Source organism: Penicillium pulvis (assembly GCF_028828015.1).
Source record: "Penicillium pulvis strain IBT 33274 chromosome Unknown scaffold_8_segment0_segment0, whole genome shotgun sequence".
Classification (NCBI taxonomy): domain Eukaryota; kingdom Fungi; phylum Ascomycota; class Eurotiomycetes; order Eurotiales; family Aspergillaceae; genus Penicillium; species Penicillium pulvis.
In genome coordinates this window covers 3,598,942-3,622,188 of record NW_026643080.1, presented here as the reverse complement: position 1 = coordinate 3,622,188, position 23,247 = coordinate 3,598,942, and the positions used below count along the sequence as shown (strand labels likewise).

At 49.0% G+C, this 23,247-nt stretch overlaps 9 protein-coding genes across 9 annotated transcripts; 5 read left to right on the top strand and 4 right to left on the bottom strand.

Moving 5' to 3' along the window:
* Nucleotides 1-132: 132 nt before the first annotated feature.
* On the top strand, nucleotides 133-1,949 carry N7503_010779 (MFS transporter; the record flags this gene model as incomplete). The annotated part of the gene is made up of 2 exons (XM_057070325.1): nucleotides 133-518; nucleotides 575-1,949. Coding segments are annotated over 2 exons (1,761 nt in total), but the record flags the coding sequence as incomplete, so codon positions are not given.
* Nucleotides 1,950-2,189: 240 nt separating this feature from the next.
* On the bottom strand, nucleotides 2,190-2,755 carry N7503_010778 (nuclear telomere cap complex subunit Ten1; the record flags this gene model as incomplete). The annotated part of the gene is made up of 2 exons (XM_057070324.1): nucleotides 2,190-2,580; nucleotides 2,670-2,755. The coding sequence occupies 2 exons, from the start codon at nucleotides 2,753-2,755 to the stop codon at nucleotides 2,190-2,192; spliced, it is 477 nt and encodes a 158-aa protein (XP_056916935.1).
* Nucleotides 2,756-3,199: 444 nt separating this feature from the next.
* Nucleotides 3,200-4,140, top strand: N7503_010777 (ESCRT-III subunit protein SNF7; the record flags this gene model as incomplete). The annotated part of the gene is made up of 4 exons (XM_057070323.1): nucleotides 3,200-3,374; nucleotides 3,475-3,679; nucleotides 3,768-3,976; nucleotides 4,061-4,140. The coding sequence occupies 4 exons, from the start codon at nucleotides 3,200-3,202 to the stop codon at nucleotides 4,138-4,140; spliced, it is 669 nt and encodes a 222-aa protein (XP_056916934.1).
* Nucleotides 4,141-4,788: 648 nt separating this feature from the next.
* Nucleotides 4,789-6,776, bottom strand: N7503_010776 (Chromatin-remodelling complex RSC SWI/SNF subunit Rsc7/Swp82; the record flags this gene model as incomplete). The annotated part of the gene is made up of 3 exons (XM_057070322.1): nucleotides 4,789-5,416; nucleotides 5,472-6,639; nucleotides 6,728-6,776. The coding sequence occupies 3 exons, from the start codon at nucleotides 6,774-6,776 to the stop codon at nucleotides 4,789-4,791; spliced, it is 1,845 nt and encodes a 614-aa protein (XP_056916933.1).
* Nucleotides 6,777-9,143: 2,367 nt separating this feature from the next.
* Nucleotides 9,144-12,520, top strand: schA (serine/threonine protein kinase SCH9). The gene is made up of 3 exons (XM_057070321.1): nucleotides 9,144-9,456; nucleotides 9,788-10,906; nucleotides 10,957-12,520. Exons 1-3 carry the CDS (start codon nucleotides 9,398-9,400, stop codon nucleotides 12,398-12,400), a joined length of 2,622 nt encoding a protein of 873 aa, XP_056916932.1. The 5' UTR covers nucleotides 9,144-9,397; the 3' UTR covers nucleotides 12,401-12,520.
* Nucleotides 12,521-15,616: 3,096 nt separating this feature from the next.
* On the bottom strand, nucleotides 15,617-17,389 carry N7503_010774 (uncharacterized protein; the record flags this gene model as incomplete). The annotated part of the gene is made up of 1 exon (XM_057070320.1): nucleotides 15,617-17,389. One exon carries the CDS (start codon nucleotides 17,387-17,389, stop codon nucleotides 15,617-15,619), a length of 1,773 nt encoding a protein of 590 aa, XP_056916931.1.
* Nucleotides 17,390-17,928: 539 nt separating this feature from the next.
* N7503_010773 (uncharacterized protein) lies at nucleotides 17,929-18,375 on the top strand (the record flags this gene model as incomplete). The annotated part of the gene is made up of 1 exon (XM_057070319.1): nucleotides 17,929-18,375. The coding sequence occupies one exon, from the start codon at nucleotides 17,929-17,931 to the stop codon at nucleotides 18,373-18,375; it is 447 nt and encodes a 148-aa protein (XP_056916930.1).
* A 247-nt stretch (nucleotides 18,376-18,622) lies between these two features.
* On the top strand, nucleotides 18,623-20,316 carry N7503_010772 (beta-glucosidase; the record flags this gene model as incomplete). The annotated part of the gene is made up of 3 exons (XM_057070318.1): nucleotides 18,623-18,819; nucleotides 18,874-19,440; nucleotides 19,503-20,316. 3 exons carry the CDS (start codon nucleotides 18,623-18,625, stop codon nucleotides 20,314-20,316), a joined length of 1,578 nt encoding a protein of 525 aa, XP_056916929.1.
* Nucleotides 20,317-20,430: 114 nt separating this feature from the next.
* Nucleotides 20,431-23,147, bottom strand: N7503_010771 (beta-glucosidase; the record flags this gene model as incomplete). The annotated part of the gene is made up of 4 exons (XM_057070317.1): nucleotides 20,431-20,982; nucleotides 21,047-22,313; nucleotides 22,381-22,987; nucleotides 23,039-23,147. The coding sequence occupies 4 exons, from the start codon at nucleotides 23,145-23,147 to the stop codon at nucleotides 20,431-20,433; spliced, it is 2,535 nt and encodes an 844-aa protein (XP_056916928.1).
* Between the last annotated feature and the right edge of the window lie 100 nt (nucleotides 23,148-23,247).

Sequence of the window (23,247 nt, the reverse complement as noted above, 5' to 3'; positions counted from 1 at the left end):
TTTGGACTCGCCATATCCTTAGCTTGGGACATCAGTATTCCCTGAAGTTTCCGTAAAGGAATAGAAACATCTGTCACAACGCCGGAAGGTCTGCATCTACGTATCGCATTATCATCGTGACCCAACCCAGCCATCTCAGAACCTTATCGCACTACGAACTCTATTCATACATCACCGGCACATCTCCAAGAGATGTCGTCGCAACACTCTTCTGCGGATCCCAATGAAAAATGGCCGAGAAACAATAATCATGATACCGACTCTATCGCTGAGACGGTCTCTTCGGTGGACACTCAGGCTGATCAGGATGCACTAGGCAGGGCGTTGACGGCGCATGCCTCACGAACCTCTCATATGTCGTTATCAGAGCGCGTCACTACAATCCCGACAAATGCTACCTCTGATCCCAACTTTGAAGTGGATTGGGATTCAGAGGATGATCCCGCGAACCCCAAGAATTGGTCGATGGCCTACACGGCCATGGGTATTATATTCTTGTCATGGAACACTCTTGTTGTGTAGGTTGAAAATCAACCCAAAAATCACCTTTGGTTCCTATTACTGATGTATACAGCGTGCTATACTCAACATCTTATACCTCGGCCACAGCGCAGATCGAGGAAGAGTTTGCCCAGTCTGAGACTGTCGTTACTCTGGGATTAACATTTTATCTCATCGGCCTGGCCATTGGATCTATGTTTATGGCTCCATTGAGCGAAGTCTACGGCCGCAAACCTGTTTGCGTGACTTGCATGCTTGTTTTCACCGCTATGATCATTCCCGCTGCCCTCGCCAAGTCGATAACCACATTGATCGTCGTGCGATTCATCGGTGCTCTCTTCGGCAGTGTCATGATCTCCACAGCACCGGGTATGGTAGCCGATATGGTAGACGACGAGCACCGCGCACTGGCAATCTCAATCTGGAGTATTGGTCCTCTTAACGGCCCAGTCGTGGGACCCGTGATTGGAGGTTTCGTAACCCAATACCTCGGCTGGCGATGGATGTGCTGGATCGTACTGATCCTCTCGGGCGTGGGCTTATGCTTCGCTCTAATCCTGAAGGAGCCCTACGGCCCAACTCTGCTACAAAAAAAGGCCGCTCGACTGCGCAAGGAAACTGGTGATTCTCGATGGTGGTCCCGCTATGACCGAAAGGATAGTCTATACGAGATCCTGAAGCTGGCTCTCAGTCGTCCATTTGTGATGGCTGTTACCGAGCCGATCTGTATCTTCTGGGATATTTATGTCGCTATCGTTTATGGTATCCTCTACCTCTGCTTCGTTGCCTACCCTATCGTTTTCCAGGAAATCCGTGGCTGGTCCCTCGGTCTATCTGGTCTTTCTTTCGTCGGTATCGGCATTGGAGTTGTACTCACCATCGGCTCAGAACCTCTCGTCCGCCGATTAATCAACAAGCATGAAAAGGATCCGGAGACTGGCAAGGTTTATCCAGAGGCTATGGTCTCTTTCATTTGCATCTGCTCTGTTCTCATCCCTATCGGCGAGCTCTGGTTCGCTTGGACCTGTGCCCCAGCCTCCATCCACTGGGTCGTGCCTTTGCTCGCTGGCATCCCCTTCGGAGCAGGTAACACCGGTGTCTTTATCTATGCTTCGAACTATCTCACTGGTAGCTATGGCATGTACGCGGCGTCCGCGCTGGCAGGTAATTCGGTTATCCGAAGTATCCTTGGTGGAGTGCTGCCGCTTGCTGGTACGGCTATGTACAACAGCCTTGGGCCGAATTGGGCGGGAACTTTGCTCGGATTGCTGGAAGTGCTTATCATCCCGATTCCATTTGTGTTCTACAAGTATGGCCACAAGATTCGACAGAAGAGTACTATGATTATGCGCATGCAAGAGGAGAAGAAGAAGTTGGAAGGCAAGAGGGCGAGAAGAGTGGCCCAGCTGGCTGCTGTTGCTGAGGAGGAGAAGCCCGAGGAGGTCTAGGATGGAAATGATGTCCTGATTTTATGGTTTGTTTGGTTTTTCCCTGGCATCGATACCCCATTTCAATTAAAGGTTGCATTGGTGTGAAAAGTTTTATAGCTATAACGTCGATCCGAAGCTTGAAATGACCCAAAAGCTCTTCACGAGCAATAATAATTTAATAATTCATCTTTATTTGTTTCACTGAGTACATTCCCACATAACAGACGTACAGGTACATTTTGGCTTGTTCGTCAGCATTCAATCCGAGAAATTAATCCGACTTTCCACATCTTTAACATGTCGAAGGATGCGCTCATATTCGCCCAATGCAATTGCTCCAGCGGGAAAAATCATAACGGCCTCAATGAAGACCGGACGGGATGCAACTTTGATAGGAATGGCACTCGTGCGAGATTGACTGGTCGAATGTTGCGAGTCCGCTTGACTCGACGAGATAGAAGATTCCGGGGTATTAGCATCTCGCACATAACCCAGCACATTCAACCAAGTGCCAACACGCAAATCCTCAGCCTTCAAACTCTCCAGAACAGCATTGATATCCACGGAAACTGCACTGGGCTCGGACTTGCTTCGAGGATAATTGTGCTCTAGGATCAGATGGCCAACTGTGACATTATATTGCTTGACACTAAATACAGGTAATGTAAGCATAGACCCTTGTCAATGGGTAAACTAGATATATATCGTCGTTGACGGGACGTGCGAGGAGAAACGCACCAGCCCAAAAACCGGATCTTCGAATCCGCAGCAAGACATGGCAGATCGCATAAGAACGCGCGAGTTGAGGGACGCGGCCCGTTCATCCCTGGGATGAAGACAAGGTATCCAAAGCGAAAGCGTTGCTTGATCAACTGGTAGATTTCCGAGCAAACGGCCACGTGACTGCTTGTATGTCATAGGCGCAGCGAGGGGAAAGTCCGCTCCCCTCCATTTCTCGGACTTCATCACAAGACTACGATCACCGAATCCGCCGATCTTCAATCTTACCGCATTTTCGAAACCGCAGATATTCACCGCGGGCTGTCAAATACCCTTCTTATCTCTTTGTCTTCTCCGGCGTTTACTCTGTTTGCCTGGTGCCTATCGCCTCGTCCGCCTCCATCTGACTAGGTATTCCGCTCTAGACTCACGGGCACACCTGCATAAACCGCCACGGGATCAACCAGTGCTGCCTGATCTTTTTCAAATAACAAACCATCAATTTCTGAACAACTTCCCCCCCCCAAACCCACCCCCATCTCACCAATATGTGGTCCTGGTTCGGCGGCGCATCCGCCCAGAAGCGCAAGGAGGCGCCCAAGAACGCTATCCTGATGTTGCGCGGACAGCTGGATATGCTGCAGAAGCGGGAGAAGCATCTCGAGAACCAGATCGCGGAGCAAGATGCCGCAGCACGGAAGCATGTCAACACCAATAAGAATGGTACAGTCCTCTCTTCCTTCCTTATCCCCACAAAACAAGGACCGATAAGGAAATAACATACAAACCAACGTTGTAAACTAACTTGTTTCGCTTTGTACAGCCGCTAAAGCCGCTCTCCGACGGAAAAAGGCCCACGAGAAGACACTCGAGCAGACATCAGCACAGATCATGCAGCTCGAGCAACAAGTATACTCGATCGAAGCAGCGAATATCAATTACGAGACTCTACAGGCGATGAAGCAGGCTGGTTCAGCGATGGAGCAGATCCATGGTGGAATGAACATTGAACAGGTTGATGATACAATGTACGTGGGCTGGATTCTTCCTATGTTTCTGCTTTCCTTTTTTCTTTCTTTATCAGTTCATCATGACTGACGAATTATGTACGTGCAGGGCCAAACTCCAGGAACAACACGCACTGGCCGACGAGGTCAACCAGGCGATTACTTCCACCACATTGGGAGACCAGGTCGACGAGGACGAGCTGGATGCCGAATTGGAGGGACTGGAGCAGGAGGCTATGGACGAGCGTATGCTCAATACTGGTCCCGTACCGGTCAACTCACAGCTGGACCGTTTACCGGCTGCTGGAACCTCAGATTGTAAGTTTACCTCCACTGCGTATACTCGATCTGCCTTGCCAGGTACATTCAGATATAGATTGCAGATGCTAACAACTACCGCAGTAAGCAAAAACAAAGCGACAGCCGAGCAAGACGACGAGGAGGCGGAATTGGCCAAGTTGCGCGAGGAAATGGCTATGTAGATTCCTGCCTCTACAGCTTTCATTTTATTCGCATTCCTGATTTTCACTGGCCTCTTATTTTCACCACCTACTTATGCATTGGATGTTTTTGTTGTTCACTTGCAAGCAAGCCTTTTGATGTGCCCGGCGCCAGTTCTTTTCTATACACCATGAATATGGTTACTCATATCTTATTATTTGCTCCTTAGGTTTAGTTTTCTTTTTGCTTTTTTGTCCATGGACAATGAATTCTGCTAGACTATTTGACCGTCACCCATTCTAAAATTTAAATTCATGCTTGATTTATCTGACTTGGATATCAAGTAGAATCACCGTAAATTAGGATGGAAGTGGACCTTACTCAATTTGCATCTGCATCTTATCACAATGATTATCATATCAATTGGAACTATCACGATTCATAGATCATGGAGCTAAAAACAGAACCACATGGTAAATCGGGAAATTAACGAAAACATAACTCCCATGGCTTGACCCGCCATGACCGGTTGCCCATATCCATGCTAAACCACATTCGCCGAAAAAAGAAAAGAAAAGCCCATTCAGGATGAAAAACTCCTTGACAATTGAAAACCACCCGAAATACCATCGCATCGTCGTTAGCAAACAAGCAGGCTAGCTAGCTGACATTCAAGCTGACTCTGGGGTTTAGGGATACCACGCATAACTCTTAGTTGGCTTGGCTCGCGCCCCATTCTCGGCTTCAGTCGACCATCTAGACTTCCACTCCAACTCGCGAGCTGCATGGTCCAAAAGCCCCTCTCTGCATTCCTCAGGGAGCATGGCGATGATCTCAGGACTCATGAACTCGGGGTGCAGTGGGCCAGCCAAACTGGTTACACCGTTCGGGTTGAGGGTGCGCATGTCTCCGTCTGGGCCTGGAATACCCATATTGGAGTAGGGAGGGGTTTCATAGGAGATGTCCTGGATGACGTAGCGGTCGGAGATGGATTTGCAGACGCGGGGGAAGATTGTGGGTTGCTGTTCGGTGGCATCCTGTTCGGCACCGGAGATGGAAGTGGGTTTGGGGGAAGTAGAGGATGGCTCCTCGGTGGCGGATTGTGGGCGCTCATTGATTTGCTTTTGGCCTCCGATACTTAGCGAAGACAGGTCGGACATCAGTTCTCCTGCGGAGAGGACCCCGGGTGAGGGCACGCGTTCATATCGGACATGGGTGGGCTGCGTGATCTGGGGATACTGTATGTGGTTTGTGTGAACATCATACACGCCTCCCATGGTGCCCCGGCGCATTTCGGCAAGCTTGGAGTTGAAGGTGCTAGACAAGTTGTTAGAGAAGTTCGACAGATTCAGGAGGACATGGGGAAACGTACCTCGCTGCACGGGCGTGCTCGAGCATCCAATTGTCATCCGTAATAGGAACCCGACGCTTCTTGGAATCCACGGGTTTGCCTCCCGCCATTGGCACGGACGGCGCACCGGTATGGTATACACTACTGGCACCATGCCAAGCGACATACTGGTTGCGGTTGTACGATTCTCCAGGGCCAGGCAGCTTGTCGTCCGGGACAGCCAGCTCACCCTCCACATCGCCACGTTCACGGGCAGCATCCTCGTAGTAATCATCAATAACCTTCTTACCGCCGACGACAATCTTGGAGCCAAATTCGCGGAACACTGAGCGCGCAGTGACCACACCAATGGCTCGACCCTTGTAAGAATGTGGAATGAGATCGCGTTCGATCAAGTCGCGCTTGGCATCATCATCGATAATAATCTTGTAGAGCATTTTGTGTTTTTGGAAGAACAGGTACGAATCACGGAAACCAATGCATCGTGCAGGTTCGGTCGACAGCATGTACAGGCGGTCATCACGGTTAAGAATCGTGAACGTGCGGACTCGGTACTCGCGTCCACCCTGCAAATGTCCATTCTCATCGACCTTGGTAGCACCCTTGGGATCAGGAGGAACAGCCACTTCATCATTGATCACATCCATCATGTTTCCCTCCTTGTCGACTGGGACCTGGGTCAGGTGAGATGGGCCCCGGTTTCGCGCCCATCGTCCACCGCTGGCAGCAGGGCGACCTCTACGACGCTTGACGGGAGTGGTGACTCGGAGCGGGGTTTCACCGTCTGGCGCATCCCAGTCTGGAGGGCGGTTCTTGGGTGGGCGACCAATGCGACGCTTGCGGGGAATGGCAGATTGACGGCCACCAGTAAAAGTTGGGGTATCCTCTGCGGCCGCAATCTGAGTCGTATCTTCCGCAGCAGGTGTCGCTACACTCACTGCTTCATCGCCCTTGGATTCGGCAGGCGTTTCGGCCTTGGACTCGGGCTCAGCTTCAGGCTCAGCCTCAGCCGGCTCAGCGGACCCAGCCTCGGGTTCGGCCTCGGGTTCTGCATCGCTTTCGGCATCAATTTGTACATCGGGATCGTTCTCAGGGGAATCGTTGTAGTCTGGGGCAGGAGATGATGGCTCTGATGGAGGCGCATCTAGCATCTCATCATCAGAGGCATCAGGATGTTGGGGCGCATTTCCTGAGGGGGTTCATGTTAGTCGCGAACGCGTTCATGGATGAGGATCATCACGAGGGAATGATAGGGACTGGTATAATCAATAACTCACTCATTGATTTTGCTGCTGCTTGAGCAGCAGCCCTCAGCTTTCGAGGCATGGCAGCGAGATGAGGGGTGATCGGAATGGCGCGGTGCAATGTCCCCAAGAGCAAGCCATCCTGAAGCTGTTTTGCTATACCGGATTAACCATCTCGCCGAACCTTTAGCACGTGATGCAGATCACGTGAGACAATCGGAATGAGCTTTCAGCCTCAGGCTGATAACAGCCCTATGCCCTATCTTCCCATTTTGATGCTTCCCCTCTCCCATAAGCATCTGACGTCATAAGTCGATCTTTCGCCATCAGTTGGTCAATGTTAGTCAAAGATGGCAATTATTGACCACTCAATAATCGCATTCCTTACACCCTTTTATTCATATACATTCTAGACTTCTGACCGCCTTCTATTACCAACCACATTGATATCATTGTTGCAGGGGCCCGACGCATGTCGGATGTGACAGAAGCCGTTCAGGCAATGCGGAAGAGTTCCCATGAGCTCATGCACCCTAAATGCTCACCGGATCGGGTTGCTCACCGTTCTTTCCCGATGGCCTACAATATGTGCCCAAAATAGAGCCCTTGGGGTGTGGCTGATATCCGTGCGACCGCTTTTTTCCACCGGTGAAGAGGATGCTTGTTTAAATCGGTATCGAATTGCAGCCAGATTTCACATGCTCTGAAAACGTGAAGTTAGGCGTGAAACCTGCTTTTTGATTATATAGATGTAAGCTGCGAAGCTACTCAGCACCGCTTTGACCAGGATGACCAGCCAGCCATACATAAATAATTGGATTTGACGATTTGGGTTGATTTACTATCCGACCAGTAATAATGCAGCAATTTGCCCATCTTTCCAGAACAGTCTGTGTTCCATTCTTCATGCTGATCATGTCAAAGGCCTCGGGACGGCGAGTCGGCTGCATGGCTGCGGATCGTGGCACAGCTTCACCACAGCTTGCAGATGACCGACGAATGTGATCAGCCTAGCTATATGGAGAACTTTACCTGCCAAATCATGCAGCCCTAGGGAGCTTTATGCAAATAATGAACAACAAAAGAGAGATAAGAAAAAGGAATGGGGAGGCATGGGGCGTGGTTGTACATGTGTGCTGCCAGGCTCGGGATCGGATATCCATGTGTCAATCCTTGGGTGTTCAAGGCTCGAAGGGGTAGAGACCCCGGTCTTCTATGAACGGTTAAGAGGATCCCTTTTCCTGTGCTTTGCCTATTCGCTATTCTTAATTAATTGGAAGAGCAGGGTGAGGGGTGTATGCAGATCCTCCCCGCCCTGGGAATCGGGATTCGGGGGGGATGCAGAAGGGGATTGCAATGTTGTACAAAGAGGAGAGCTTGAGCAGGGTTACTTTAGTGATCTTCACCTGTGCCAATATGCATGTTGCGTCCGCTCATACCTCCGGGGTTCTCATCCATCAAACCAAGAAGAGTAGAAGCGTGGGACTCTGCTGGTAGACGCCCCATGACGCAGATAGTGGAGAAGCTGTAGCATACCGCTAGAGCTGGGTGGTGGGGGAGCGCAGTGGCACAACGCCTCGAGCTTCCCAAGGTATGTGGACGCAAGGGTACGGCAAACTTGGGTCGGGCCTTATTCGAGGCTGATGCACGATCGCGATCGCGTTGGAATTGCCGATCGAACTCGATCTATGTTACACAGAATGAAAAGGACTGCGATGGCGCTGAATTGAAGTGCCTTGAGTATATAGGAGACCACGTATAGTTCTCTGCATGCATAGGAGGCATGTACTCCGATCCTATGTACCCCGCCTATTATACAGCGGAGATGGCGGAGATTCTCGTGCATATGGTGCGTCAGACCCTGATAAGAAACCCAAACGAAGGCGCTATCAGGCGCATAGACTAAAAAAATTAAGGCGACAATTCCCGGTATCGAGCATGCTTCAGTACACCCACATGTCCTGTAGAATTAGTGTCATTTGGCGCGTTCTCCGATACATAACAAAAATCAATGACAGTGAATTGATATCCCATCAAGGTAATGAAGTGATCTATTGGATAAGATCCCCTAATCAATAATCCCAAACCCAAACCATCGGCCATTCACGGATCAAGGCAAATGGTCTCCACCGGGCGGTTTGCCTATTGAACGATAAACTGAGGGATTTTAGTCGGTCTTACTCTATTTTATCACCAAGAAATAATCATATTTGAATCATACAAGTCTGGAGTCAAAAAGTGAGCAAACGTAGAAAGAGAGAAAGAGAACGCCCCCTAGTTTCAATCTAAATGATCTCAAAATTCGAAGTCTAGAGATGGAATCATGCCCCTAATGTACAATGAAGAATGCCCGATAGGTATGATCTCAGTGGGGGTCTTTTGACTTATGATCTCACCCTATATAATGTCTGGTTCTCTTGGGTCCCCTTTAATTTTCCAGTTGCTTTCCCTTGGTTATGGAAAGTGGAAAACCCGAAGCCGATCCGGGTTCACCATCCCGCAATCTCCCTTAGCTCATCATCCGGCGTCACCAAAGTTTCTTTTTCTTTTTCACCTTAGTTCATCCTTTCCACGTTTTCTATTTTCTCGACTCCTTCAACAATCGACCCGCCACAAAAACCCCCGCCCCACACCCCACTTCGATTTTTCAGTCCCGAAATTCTACGTACTAGCGGAGGGCGAACAGTGCTGGATGGAAACACAATGGCCGCTGCGCAGAACGGAACCGTGTTGCACGAAGAGGCAGACATGAAGCCTAACAAGTGAGTCACCGTCTCATTTCCCTATTCTTTTACCTGGCCATCCTCAAAAAAAAAAATCGATTTCGAGTCGTGGTCGAAAAATGTGATTTTTGCCCCTCACCGTACTCGGTGTTGGAGGCCCTGGCGTGTCTTGTGAGACAACATGCGGCGAAGAACCTGTACAAAGAACAAAAGAGAGATTAGAAACCATCCCGTGCGCCGGCTTGCCGGGGTTTTCCCGCTATTTGCATGATGACCCGGTCGCACTGCAACTCCCATCATCCACTCCGTTTCACATATATCGCCAACTTCCGCAGATGGGTTGAAATGACTGACATGATTGATCCCTTAGCTCTGTGTCCGAAGACGAAACCCCAGATCACATCGGTTCAAACGGGTCCACTCCCACTGGAATCGCTACCCCTCAGCCGGATCCCGCAGACAAGCGTCTGCCCTCCATCATGCACAACTACTTCCAGGTTGGTTCCTTCTCCGGTGATCGATTAAGTCTACCGCGTCTATGGCCTTGTCTGGCGAAACCCTTGTCGGAGCAACCAGACCCGGGCGCTTCTTCCGAGTCCTTTGTCGTTTTGGATCGAGAGGAGGGGTCTGATAAGATCGAGGCAAATTTGCCTACACCCCCCCATTCTCTATTACAGTCAGATGAGATGGATCTCAGTTCGAGTCCAGACATGACTGCGGGGTCGATTTTTAATACCCTCAAGAAATACCTCATCCCCCATGAACATGAATCTCCTTCCCGCCGTCAAACTTCCCTACCAGTTTCTAGCGTTTCAGACGATCCCGTTCTTGCCACACACTTCTCCAATCCTTCTCTCCCTGCACAAGACGCCTGTTCCCTCACCGAAACATCCTTCCTCGACCACGGGAAACCGCATGTCTCAGTATCTTCCGAGAACCTTACCAAGCTGACTGGAACCGCACCCGATGCGGTGCGTCTAAAGAATACCCCGCCGCTCACCCCCCGTACCATGTCCAACGAAGAGGAGAAAAAGACCCCAGTGACCTCGGCGCCCCGCAAATCTGACTCCGAAACCGAACCCGAGAATGAGGAAACCAAGGCCGCGACCCCGGACACCTCCACCGATGAAATCACCATGAAGCTTGATGAGGCATTTCCCCGCCAACCCTCCCCCCAGAATGGACCCCCCGTGAGCCCGCTGAAGGGCAAACTTACCGTGAAAATCTCCGAAGGCCGAGGCCTGCGTCCTAGTGTGGATCCGTATGTGGTGTGCGTGTTCGAATGGAACGAATATATCTCCAAGGGTACCAAGGATGGAGAAGAGGAAGACGAGAAGCAGCGGCGCCAGATCGAGTCGGACGCGGAGGCTGGTCGGCCAATGGCCATTCCGATGCGAAGCCGTCAAAGCAGTAACAACAGTGCTTTTGAGGGCGCTGACAAGGGCAAGTCGCCTGTCACAGATCCCCATTGGGATCACGCGGCTGTATTGTATGTTTTAACCACCCTTCTTATTATTAGATTATGCTGACCTGTAATAGTGATGTTCTCGGTGATCAATCCGAAGTCGACGTCACCGTGTACGATCGTCACAACCAAGAAGCGTTCCTCGGCCACGTGCGACTTGGAATCAATCTGAAAGAGGATCACAGCCGACTGGAGGGCTGGTTCCCCTTGGTCGCTCGTGGTGCCGGAGACAGCCTGGTGTCGGGTGAAATCTACCTTACCATGACTTTTGAAATGACCGAGCGGAAACAGGTTGGCCCGAGTGATTTCCAGATTCTGAAGCTCATCGGCAAGGGAACCTTTGGTCAGGTGTACCAAGCCAAGAAGAAGGATACCGAGCGCGTTTATGCCATGAAGGTTTTGTCGAAGAAGGTGATTATCCAGAAGAAAGAGGTGGTCCACACTTTGGGAGAGCGAAACATCCTTGTTCGCACGGCGATGGCTTCGTCTCCTTTTATCGTGGGCCTCAAGTTTTCTTTCCAGACACCTTCAGACCTCTACCTTGTGACGGACTACATGTCCGGTGGTGAATTGTTCTGGCATCTGCAGCGCGAAGGCCGCTTCCAGGAGGCTCGGGCCAAGTTTTACATTGCCGAACTGATTCTGGCCTTGCAGCACCTTCACGACTATGACATTGTTTACCGTGATCTGAAGCCGGAGAACATTCTGTTGGACGCTAATGGCCACATCGCTTTGTGTGATTTCGGTTTGTCCAAGGCCAATCTGACACAAAATGATACCACGAACACCTTCTGCGGCACCACCGAGTATCTCGCCCCCGAGGTTTTGTTGGATGAGCAAGGATACACCAAGATGGTCGATTTCTGGTCCTTGGGTGTTTTGGTGTTTGAGATGTGCTGTGGCTGGAGTCCGTTTTACGCCGAGGATACCCAGCAGATGTACAAGAACATTGCCTTCGGCAAAGTGCGATTCCCCAGAGATGCTCTCAGCACCGAGGGTCGAAACTTTGTCAAGGGTCTGCTGAACCGAAACCCCAAGCACCGCCTGGGAGCCAATGGCGATGCGGCCGAGCTCAAGGCGCATCCATTCTTCCATGACGTTGACTGGGAGGCACTAGGCAAGAAGCAGGTGATCCCGCCATTCAAGCCTAAGCTCAAGTCCGACCTCGACACCTCCAACTTCGATCCCGAATTCACCAATGCCCTTGAGAACAACAACTCCTTGAATGACCGCGCCGCAGCCCTCGCCAACGGGCTGATGCCTGCTGGTACACCGCTTTCTCCTGGCATGCAGGCTAACTTCAAGGGCTTCACATTTGTGAACGAAAGCTCAATCGATCACCACGTGAAGGACGGTCCCGAGGACGAGGACGAAGAGGATATGGTTGATGAAGACACCGTCCTTGCCGGATCGTGGCGATCCCACAGACCGACCAACTCGTCGGAACTACGCATGGGCGGTGTCAAGACATCTGACGGCGCCGACCCCGGCATTTTTAACGTTGATGAGAACTTTTGATGTGACTACGCTTTCCCTTAGTTTATTCCACATTGCATGATCATGGAGTCTTGATCTTGTTTTGTACATGTCTTTAGGTGCATCCCCTTGTCTACTCAGATCTGGTTCATTGTTCATTGTTCATGGTTCATTTTGTTTGAAGGTATTCATCTTGTTGCGTGCTTTCTATCCCAGTCTTTGCTGGAGAGGGATACCTACGTTTTTTGCTCTCTCGTCCTATCTATCATGTCATGATTTGTTTTGGCTGCTATCAGCTACATACCCCGTCTCCCCTGGGGATTGAATTATCCGTCCCCAGGGAGACCTGCATCTCCAATGGAACTGGCTAGGGTTCTACTTTTCCAACAATTTTCTCTTTCCCCTTGGGAAGGAAAACGGATAGTGTTCCCACCTGAGTTTGATTTTTCTTTCTGAGGCATTCTTTCCTCCTTTTGTATCTGGGATTGTATTCGGGTTTTCTTGCCAGCGATCTTTCTCTACTTCAGTCTCATCAAGTCAAACCTTTCTTTCTGCTTTGGACCTTTTTCTTTATGTCCTCGATAAATCTCTTTATAGCATCTACACTAGCGGGTGGGTATACATATACATGACAGTTAATTTGATCACAGTGTTCAGACGGAGGGCAAGGGCAGCATGTCGCGCAGATGGTGATTAGTTGAGGCTGATCATACGGTGCTCCACTTCTCTTGGTACATTATTTATCATATGGTGGGAATTTTGTTAATTGTTGGAGTTTTTAATGATATTGTGTTTCCAACATTATGACTTCTTCTGTAGTTTCCTTATGCTGAGTCGCGCATTTCCTTTTGTCTATGACCAAAGGTGATATAGTTCCGAGATCTAGGGGCTCTGCTAGTGCTTGTCGACTAAGTTAGCAGATAGAGATCGCGACTTACTCAATCAGGACACCGCCGCTTCATGAGGGAGCTTAGTGTACTCACTCAACAGAGTCTACCGCCTAAGAAGTCCAAGTCACCGGGCGTGTGCGTAGGCATATACCTTGTCTCTTCCTAAACCAGTTACGTAACGGCTTCAAATCCACTGGAACCTCGGGGTAAAATAAACACTGGAAAATGATATCATTCCAGGGAAAATGATTTGATCCCAGATGCGACATGACGACTAAGGAACGAGTGCAGGTCATCAAAGTGGTTATCGAGATACAAGGTCTATAACTCATTTTACCCCCACCCAACCACATCACTCTGATCATCATATTACCCTATGAGTGGCCCTTTTCCAACGATCACACTAAAGCTTAAAGCTCGCTTTACAGGTACATTCGGCCACTCCTACCCTGTCGCTCCTCTTTCATTTACATCTATCACACAGAAGCCAGACGCTAAGATGTTACGTGATATACATGAGCATAGCGACGCCCTTACCCTGCAGCTTCTTCTTGAAGATTTGAAAGATCTCAAATCTCAGCAAAAGGGAAAGCAGGCGGCAGGAGATTTTACTGATCAGGAAGTTGCCATAAATCACTTGAGGGAAGATATTTTGGCTGCGCAAATTTCCGTTCAAGACGGAATATTGGCTCTTAGCACGAGCACTGCGGTTGCCACAGATCAAAATATACTCGCATCTATCAGAGAAGAGGAAAATATTGCGGAACAAGATCGCCGATATGCTCTTGCTTTAAGCAATGGGGAATTGGCTGTGCACGATACGCCAATGCCGCATGAATCTACATTGGCATGGGTAGACGATGACGCTGTCTCTGTTGCCATGAGCGATTTGATGAGCCGAATAAAAATAACCGACGACAATGGTGAAAGCTCATCGCGTTCAGTTCCCACATGTCAAACATCGGACCTGACAAAACAATGTGTCTCCTGTCTTGAGAAATTTGATGCTCCAATGTTCAAAAGCTCCTGCGGTCATGAGTTTTGCCGTAATTGTATGACGCAAATGTTCCTTGGAGCAATCAGAGACGAAGAACTGTACCCTCCCCGCTGCTGTGGAGAGGTTCTGCCTCCTGCAATTGCTCTAACGGTCCTGAGCTATGGGGAGCTGATGGACTTCAGTCAAAGAGCAATTGAATGGACAGCCAAAGATCGATTATATTGCGCGAACCCCACGTGTTCGAAATTCATTCTTCCATCTGCGATTCAAGACGAGATTGGCACTTGTCCAGACTGTGACCAAAGGACCCATTTGACGTGCCATTCTTTTGAGCATCCTGGCGTTGACTGCCCAATGGATGAGGCACTTCATGGTGTATTGGAAATAGCCGAAGGAGAGAATTGGCAGCGATGCTTCCACTGTCGGACTATGGTGGAGCTTCAACATGGTTGTAACCATATCAAATGCCGGTCAGTAAATTAATCATCCGATCCCACGGGTGCTCAATTGCATTCATTCGAATACTAATGATTGACAGTTGTGGGCGACAATTTTGTTATATCTGTGGGCTGGAGTGGAAAACATGCAATTGCTTCCTCTGGGAAGAGGAAAGGCTCACCCATATGGCAAATCAAGCTATTGGCGAGGACCTTCGTCCGAATGCCAATGTGGCAGAGCGTCGTAATGCATTTGATCGCATAGTTGAGGGTCTCCGACATCATGAAGAGGTTGGTTGTGAGCATCACAGAAACACCCAATGGGCATGGCGTGATCGAGGAAGCTTGCAGTGCGAGTTTTGCAACCACGAATTGCCCGAGTACATATTTATGTGCAAGAATTGTCGAATCAGAGCTTGTAACCGCTGCAGGAGACATAGAATGCGGTAGCCCAACAGAGCTGCATTGCCATGGATGCGAGCTTTGTATATCCAGCATCCGTGATGTCAAAATGGAAAAGGTAGCGATGAAGGGCACTTCTTCTGATGGCCTCTAGGCCATCACAGATTTTGGAATGGTCTTCCGTACTAAATACGTATAGGGCTATTATCTACTTGCTTTGAATTGGAGACATATCCTCATATGCATGAGGAATATTTTGTTTTCCGTGCTCTCAATACTAGTATAAGATTCAATTTTTAAGAAGTTGGGAATCTGAAAGTATATCAAAATGTACAGTCGGTGTGTTACATATAGGATGTCTTGTTCGAATGTTCCTAACATCCAAATGGACATCCCCAAAACGGCTTCTCCTCTATTTTGCAGTCACAGTCCAACTTATTGGATGACCCGCTGTCATTTCCCATCATTTTGTCGAACCATTACCCCATTCCTAGATTTCTATCAGTAATTGCAGAGACTTGATTAGGAAGTACTACCAACCTCTGCTTTCCTTTAGGTCTATAATGCGATATCCCGGACAGCGAGCCTCTGGCTTCAAATCGGAAATCCATTCCCTCAACAGAATACCAGCGCTGTGAATGTCAAAATCCACTCGGCCACTTTTTTCGATTCCATCGTTGCCTCTTTGGAAAAAATAATAATAATTGCCGTCACAGATGATATCTTCCAGAGACAGTGCTTCTAAAGATAGCTCATTCTGTAAAGTGTCCAAAAGACTAGACACACAAGTCAGGTTTTGTTCATTGCGTTTCCATGCCATTCGGGCTTCCAAGGTTGGGCAGACTGAATCGGCAAACTCAGGTGGAGGATATGGGTCATAAATGGATGGCCAGTTTGCTATTAGATGTTCATTTGTTTTTGGCTGAGACGTCGAGGAAATCGAGGAATCTTGTGGAGATGGGGGAGCGCTTTCTAGTAATTCTGGTTCGGCTTCTGGTAGAGCTGGTGTGTAGGATGGCTGTGTTGGTTGAAATGATGGCTGTGTTGGTTGGATTGATGGCAATGTTGGTTGAAAAGATGGCGACGTTGGTGAATATAATGGGGATGTTGGATAAAGTCCTAGTGGAGTGGGAACAAATCCAACGTCACCAGGTGTGTAGGTAGGCATTAACGGGGTAGAGCTTTGATCTTCTTGATGGTTAGGAGATTCCTTGTGTTGCGGAGCGGAATCATCTGCAGCTCTCAACTCCTCACTGCGTAATGTCACTCGCTTGATTGTAAGAATGACCAGACTTTTCTTTACACTAAGCAATAGTAATTCTAAAGTGTTAATATAGATATCTGACTTATTAATATGAAGCTCTTGGAGTCGAGTGAAGTTAGTTTTCTGGAACATATTTCCAACGTAGCTTTTTGCAGGATAGGCAGGCATATGATCTTGCGACAAAGTCAGTCTTTCTAACTGCGGTGCAAGGCTCGTGATAAGCTTCAGCCAGGCGGCTTTATTAAGATCAATACATAAATGGAAATCTCCTAGGCTTTTTAAAGCAGACAGTAGAGAGTCAAATTGTTCTTCAGAGAGGGCAATTTTGGGGCCGATATCACCACAGAAATTAGAATCGCAGGTATATAACTTTCGGGGTTTGCAGTTTGAGCCACATAACGCAAGAAAAAGCTTCGATAATGCCAGGGAGTTCAGGTTCCTTATCTGAGAATTCGTATTGGTCTGGGTCAAGGATTGCAGGCTGTGAACATCGAATCGAAAATCAAGCTGGCTTATCATTTGTCGCCTTCCCAGGAACCGAACCGTCTGCTGCCGTGGATCAAGTAAGAATTCCGTGCTATAATGTGCGAGTCCTATTGTTTGGAGGTTTTTAAATCGATTTATGCATTCCCGAAGTCGAACACTGAATGTTTCTGATTCCAGCAGATTGGAATTATCCGCGACCATCGCTTTGTGAACGGCATGTCGGGTATTCAGCTCGTCACCTTTCACTTGACGGCAGCTTTTTGATGATATAGATACCATGCCAATGGGCTCTTCAGTGCCACTAAACACAGTTGGTATCATCCAAAGCTCTTGGACGTGCTCGCGGAGACCATTTGACTTGGATAGTTTTTCCAATTCGTGGAGACTTTCGCTTGTCACAATGAAACGGATGCTTTTGTAATAGGTTTCCGCGAAGTTCTCAAGTGAATGTTCGTACAATGCGCGGCATGATAACCTCAGAGCGGCCCATTGCTGGATATCTAGATGTTTACATATCTCTGAGGTCAATTCCACGGGAAGGGATGCAATGGACATTTTGGCTGCGTGTGTGGCGATTCAAGGTTGAGATCAAGGACAATGGGGACCTTGAAGCTCAGTCTGTTATTGGCAGAAAGGTTGAAATACTAGTATTACCAGTACAGAGAGAAAAATCAGTCAAATTCACTAGTAAACTCAATCAAGTTCAACGCTTATATAAGCCAGGAACCCCCTTTCCGACTCCATTCTGACTGCTATAGTAGAATTGCAGGTTTGGAGTTGACCAGGCAGCCTAAACGACCTTCCCAGTAATGGTTTCTCTTGCTCTCCAATCCAATTCGGCATAGAACGGGCACACATAAAGTGGGTATATTCATCTAAATATAAACCATGGACCAACATGCCGAATCAGGAAAGGCTACCCCGTCCAGGATGAGTCTACGTGGGGTAAGTAGAACGTCGTGAGCAATAACCGGACAACAAACTTCAAAAGCGATAAAGCCCATATCACATGAAGTGAGAATCATTCTTAAATCTCCCTTAGGTATCCCTTTAGAACTATACCATCAATTTTTGTTCCCTCAATCAGAAACAAAATGGCGAATTCCAAATCAAACCCTGCTCCGGTCGTCCTTCCTCCTAACTACACCTCAATAAAACCCTCGGAATCATTTGCATCCCCGGACTATGGGATAGTCACATGGCATACCCTGTTCTCGGCTCCGAACACCAACACCTCAGACATGTCTGCCGGGATAGCCGCCTGTCCGCCTCGATCAGGCCACCTGTGCCCCCACAGACACAAACAAGCCGAGATATACTATGTTATTGAGGGGCAGGGGAAGGTCGCAATTAATGGGGTGGAAAGCACGGTTAGCAAGGGGAGCACAGTGTTCATTCCCGGCGATGCCGAGCATGGGATCGTGAATACCGGGGAAAAGGAGCTGAAGTGGTTTTACGTGTTTCCCACTGGGTCTTTCGAAGATGTTATCTATCGGTTCTCCAAGGATGAGAATGTGAGGAAGGAAACGGCGAAGCTTTAATTAAGCAATTTGTCAAGGGTTCAAGTTGAATGAGTCATTCTTGCTTACTTATCCTTCGACGCGCGATAAGAAGATGTAAACATATGTCTAATACTACTTGCCGATCATGTTCGCCGTGAACGCCTGGTACTCCCATTAGCGTGGCTGAACTTTATCCTCGGATACATTATTGTGATTGGTTTAGTGTCTTGGCGCATTGACTTCCTTCCGCAGCACCGGCCGAACCTCATACTTTCCCATCTACAATATGGCACAGGCTGCCCATCAGCTATTGCGCGCAGAGCTTTCAAGCCAGGCATGTGATATATGTCGAAAGCGCAAAGTGAAATGTCACTTTTCAGGCCCGCAGTCCGGCCCTGCTCTATCCCGCTGTCGGCGATGCGAGAGGCTCAACCTGGCGTGCACCTTTCTATCACCAACGAGGATCCGAGGACCGAAGAAACGGTAGGAGAATGACCCGGAATATTCTAAGTATGGGCAGATTCTGATAGACCAAAGGGCAAATTCCGCCGAGCAAACAGAGCATCATACGCACTGTACCCAGTATTGGACGGACGATATTTGCGGCCGAGATCTATTTGAGACCATGATGCAGGATTATCTGACATACCTGTACCCGATGGTCCCAATAGTCCATCGCCCATCCTTCAAAAAAGCTCTTCAGGAAGAGCAGCAGGATGAGGTCTTCTCCGCCCTAACAGTCATGATTGCCGCGCTGGTCGTGGCGACCATGCCGGCTAGGTTTCAGGCTTACAAAGCCCGCAATCCACCACTGAGGTTCTCATCTCGAAAAGAGATGGTGCATTTTTGCTACCAGAAGGTTATGGCGCTACGGAAACCGTCTTACTACGATCAACTCAATTTTCAAAAGTTTGCCATCTCCTACCTTTTGTTCGCTGCATTCTTGCAGCTCGGCGATCATAATTGGGGGCGGATGATGAGTGCCGAAGCATTCCAGCTTGCTCGACTACTGAACCTGCACTCTATAGGCGAGTATCGAGGCCTCAATTGCATTGAGACGCAACTTCGGAAGAAAGGATTTTGGTTACTTTTCTATTCTCATGTGTGAGTGGCTTCGTAGCTATTGATTATGGAAGCATTTAAATTTGACATATATTCCACACCAGACACGGAACATCACAAAGTGTCTTGGGCGAACGTCTATCCTACTTGGATAACGACACCTTGCAATTCATCAATCCAGAAGACCTGATGCCTTTAGAGGTTCCAGATGAATCCATCCTTGAGAATGAGGTATTAATGCCTGCCGAACCAGCATCATGCCTCGAAACCGGCTTCGTGCTTCACTCACGAATATTCTGGGCCGCGATTCGTGCTATATGTCCGAAGAAAGCTGCTGAGGAACCGTGCCCGTGTATTCGAGCACACCACCCCCAGCTTCAGATTACATATTTCCAAGACCGATTAGCAACCCTCAAGCACATACTGGACGAATGCCCAGTCGATTTTCAGGCCTGGCAATTTGAAGAGCGAGACGAAGATCTCCGCACAATGGTTGCCTCCCAGTTTTCGTCCTTGCGGGTGAATATCCACGTTACACATCTATGGCTGCAGAGCCTTACCATGGATCAGCTGGAAGCTACACATGCACATCAACAAGAGCGGGGCTTGTCTTCGCACATGTTCGATCAGAGGGCACTTTGGGGAGAAAGAGAGGAAATCTGCCGCCGACTATTCTATATTATCTATCATTTCCCTCCACTCAGCTTGGAGACTAACGGGCTACATCTTGCGAATAAGGTGCGCGATATCTCGGCTAGTCTGCTTGCTAGCCCGTTTGGTCCTGATGACCCTATCTCTAAACGGGTGGCAGAGTACGTGCGACAGTCTTCTGAGGTATTGACCTGGTTGGATAGGAGTGAAAGTATGAATACCATGCATCTACCGACGTGGGTGGACACCGATCGTATCCGAGAATGATTGTTTGTATCAAACCGACTTCTACAGTTCATTTGGCTCGTTTCTATACTATTCTAATCTAATTTTACGACTTCATATGTGCCTTTCATGAAAAACAATGGCCTATGTCTGATTCTACCAGCCACCAGACCAGTATGTCGTCTCACTCACATTCACGACATTTTCCAAAAATTCCCCACCACTGCTAGTTCCTACCATGATTTTGTAGGCTCCTTCATAGCTGCACCAGCTGCTGCTCTTCTCATCCCAGTAGCTAGTCGCACGGACAAGGTCAAGGGGGATAGTGACGGTTTCCTCGGCGCCGCTGTTGAGGAATACCTTCCGGAATTCCTTGAGCTCTTTCAACGGGCGTCGGATCGGGGGTGAGACTGGTGCAATGTATAACTGAACGACCTCTGCTCCCTTTCGTGAGCCGGTATTCTGCACTTTGCAGCTGACATTCAAAATATTTTCTGAGTCATTGACATTCAGATCTGAGACCTGGAAGGTCGTGTAGGAGAGACCGTGTCCGAATGGGAATAGGGGTTCGAGTTCTAGTCCCTCGTAGTATCGGTATCCCACGTACACGTCCTCTCCGTACAGGACTCGGCCGCCCTCGGAACGGAAGTTGAAATATGTGGGGTTATCCTTCAGTCGGCGGGGGAATGTGAGGGGAAGTTTGCCGGACTGAAAAAAATGTCAGTATCTTTGTTCTTCCAATCTTGATCTAAAAAAAAAAAACCACACTTACCGGGTTCACATCCCCGAAGACCACATCGGCGAGACCATTACCAGTCTCATTTCCGCCGTACCAAGCATGCAAGACAGCCTTTGCTTCATTGATCCAAGGCATCTCGACCGGAGTTCCACTTTGGATCACAACAACAGTATTAGGATTCGCTTTCAAGACCCTCGAAATGAGCTCATCTGTGTTCGGAGGCAGGCTCATGTTGGCACGATCTTCGCCCTCAGACTCCCACTCTCCATTCAAACCCGCGACCAGGACAACTTGATCAACACTTGCAGCGACCTGAACTGCTTGCTCGATACCAGCCTGAGGACACAGCTGCTTGCACGCTCCAAAGCGGAAGCCACCATGACCGAAATCAACCACACCAGGGACCTTGAAAGTACTGGTCTTTCCACAGGCCCACTGAATCAGAACCTTGTATTTCTTGCCAGCCTCGAGTTCTAGGGAAGAAATCTCCTCCAATGTTCCACTTCCAAAGAAGCTCGTTCCTGGCCGCTGGTTCACAGTGTTGTCGATGACTAGCTCTCCATCCACGTAGAGCTTTGCGGTTCCATTGACCGTGAGACCAAAATCATAGATTCCGGACTCTTCCGGGACGAAATAGCCTTCGGCGTCGGCATACCAAATTGTTTGCAGATCTGGGTGATCGTAATCCATGAAAATGATCATCGAATCAGTCTCGTGGCGCTCTTCAAGTGGTTTGCGTGTTGCTACATCTGGTGCGTCATTGAAGATGCTGAGTTTGAAGCCAGTTTGGCCATCCTCAAGGCGGAGCTGCTTGCCCAGAAGCGGTAGCATCTGGTGTGCATAGACACCTTGAGCGAATTCCACACCTGCTTTCGCGGAGTTGGAAATTCCGTCCAAGGGTGTCACGGTGTAGTACGGGTTCAAGGCTGCGCTACCGCCACCACAGTAAGCAGTGATCTTCGCGTTAGGCCCAATGACGGCAATTCGTTTGCCCTTGTTCAATGGAAGGATCTTTTCCTCGTTCTTCAACAAGACGATAGCTTCCGAGGCAATTTTGCGCAGCAGAGCTCTGTCCTCTGCACGGTTCAATTGTGTCTCTGGGGCCTTTTCAGGAATGCCGGACTTGCTTGCTTTTTGAACCAGCTTCAGAACTGCGCGAACGCGCGCATTTAATGAAGCGAGCGGGATCTTGTTGGCTGTGATTGCGTGTGATAAGGCCCCGCCACGCCATCTCGGTGGGCCGGGCATTTCAAGGTCGAGACCTGCGTTTACAGCTTCGGAGGTACTGTATGTTCCGAACCTGAAAGACAAATAACAAGGTTAGCTTGCCAATTCCCGCCTGTAAATTCTGAGGACCGATAACATACCAATCACTCATCACCAAACCGTCCCAACCCCATTCCTCGCGTAGGATATCTTGTAGAAGCTCTCGATTCTCAGATGCATGCAAGCCATTGACTTTATTGTACGCAGTCATGACAGCATCGGGCTTGCCGAGCGCAATAGCAATCATGAACGGCAGCAGATAGATCTCTCTGATCGCGCGATCGGTCACAATGGAATTGACCGCCATCCGCTCGTGCTCCTGGTCATTGCAGACGAAATGCTTGAGGGTCGCACTGACGTTCCTCTCCTTCAATCCCTTGCAATAATGGCCCGCAAGAATTCCTGACAAGAACGGGTCTTCGGAGTAAGACTCAAACCCTCGCCCGCCCAATGGACCGCGTGCGATGTTGATTGTTGGTCCCAGGATCACATGCGCGCCTTTTGCTTTCGCTTCGGCAGCGAGAAGATGACCAATCTCAAGTGCAAGGTCGCGGTCGAATGTGGCTCCAATTGCGGTTCCGCATGGGAGACAAGCGGCCGGGACACTGCTGAAGAAGTGTGTTCCGCGTACACCGTTGGGTCCATCGGAGAGTCGTATTGAGGGGATATTCAGTCGAGGAATTGGGACTGTGTGCCAGAAGTCCTCGCCTGCAGATTTTGTTAATTGGATCTCTTATTCTCGCGATTTCTGGAGCTTACCACTCAGAAGTGACACTTTCTCGTCTTGAGTAAGCTCTTTGATGATCTTTTCAATGTCTGCAATTGCGATCTGCGCAAATGCGCTATTAACAATGTCCTTGACAGTCATTATGCTTCTGTGTATGACAATGTCGGGCAGAATGAGAAGATTGGAAATTTCCCTGTGTGGGAGACATCCTTTGTACCCCTCCAAAACACATTGCCGCAAC

Coding starts and splice junctions, on each gene's coding strand:
- schA (XM_057070321.1), top strand. CDS start 9,398: ATGGCCGCTGCGCAGAACGGAACCGTGTTGCACGAAGAGGCAGACATG. Junction 9,457..9,787: donor GCAGACATGAAGCCTAACAA/GTGAGTCACCGT, acceptor TTGATCCCTTAG/CTCTGTGTCCGAAGACGAAA. Junction 10,907..10,956: donor TGGGATCACGCGGCTGTATT/GTATGTTTTAAC, acceptor GACCTGTAATAG/TGATGTTCTCGGTGATCAAT.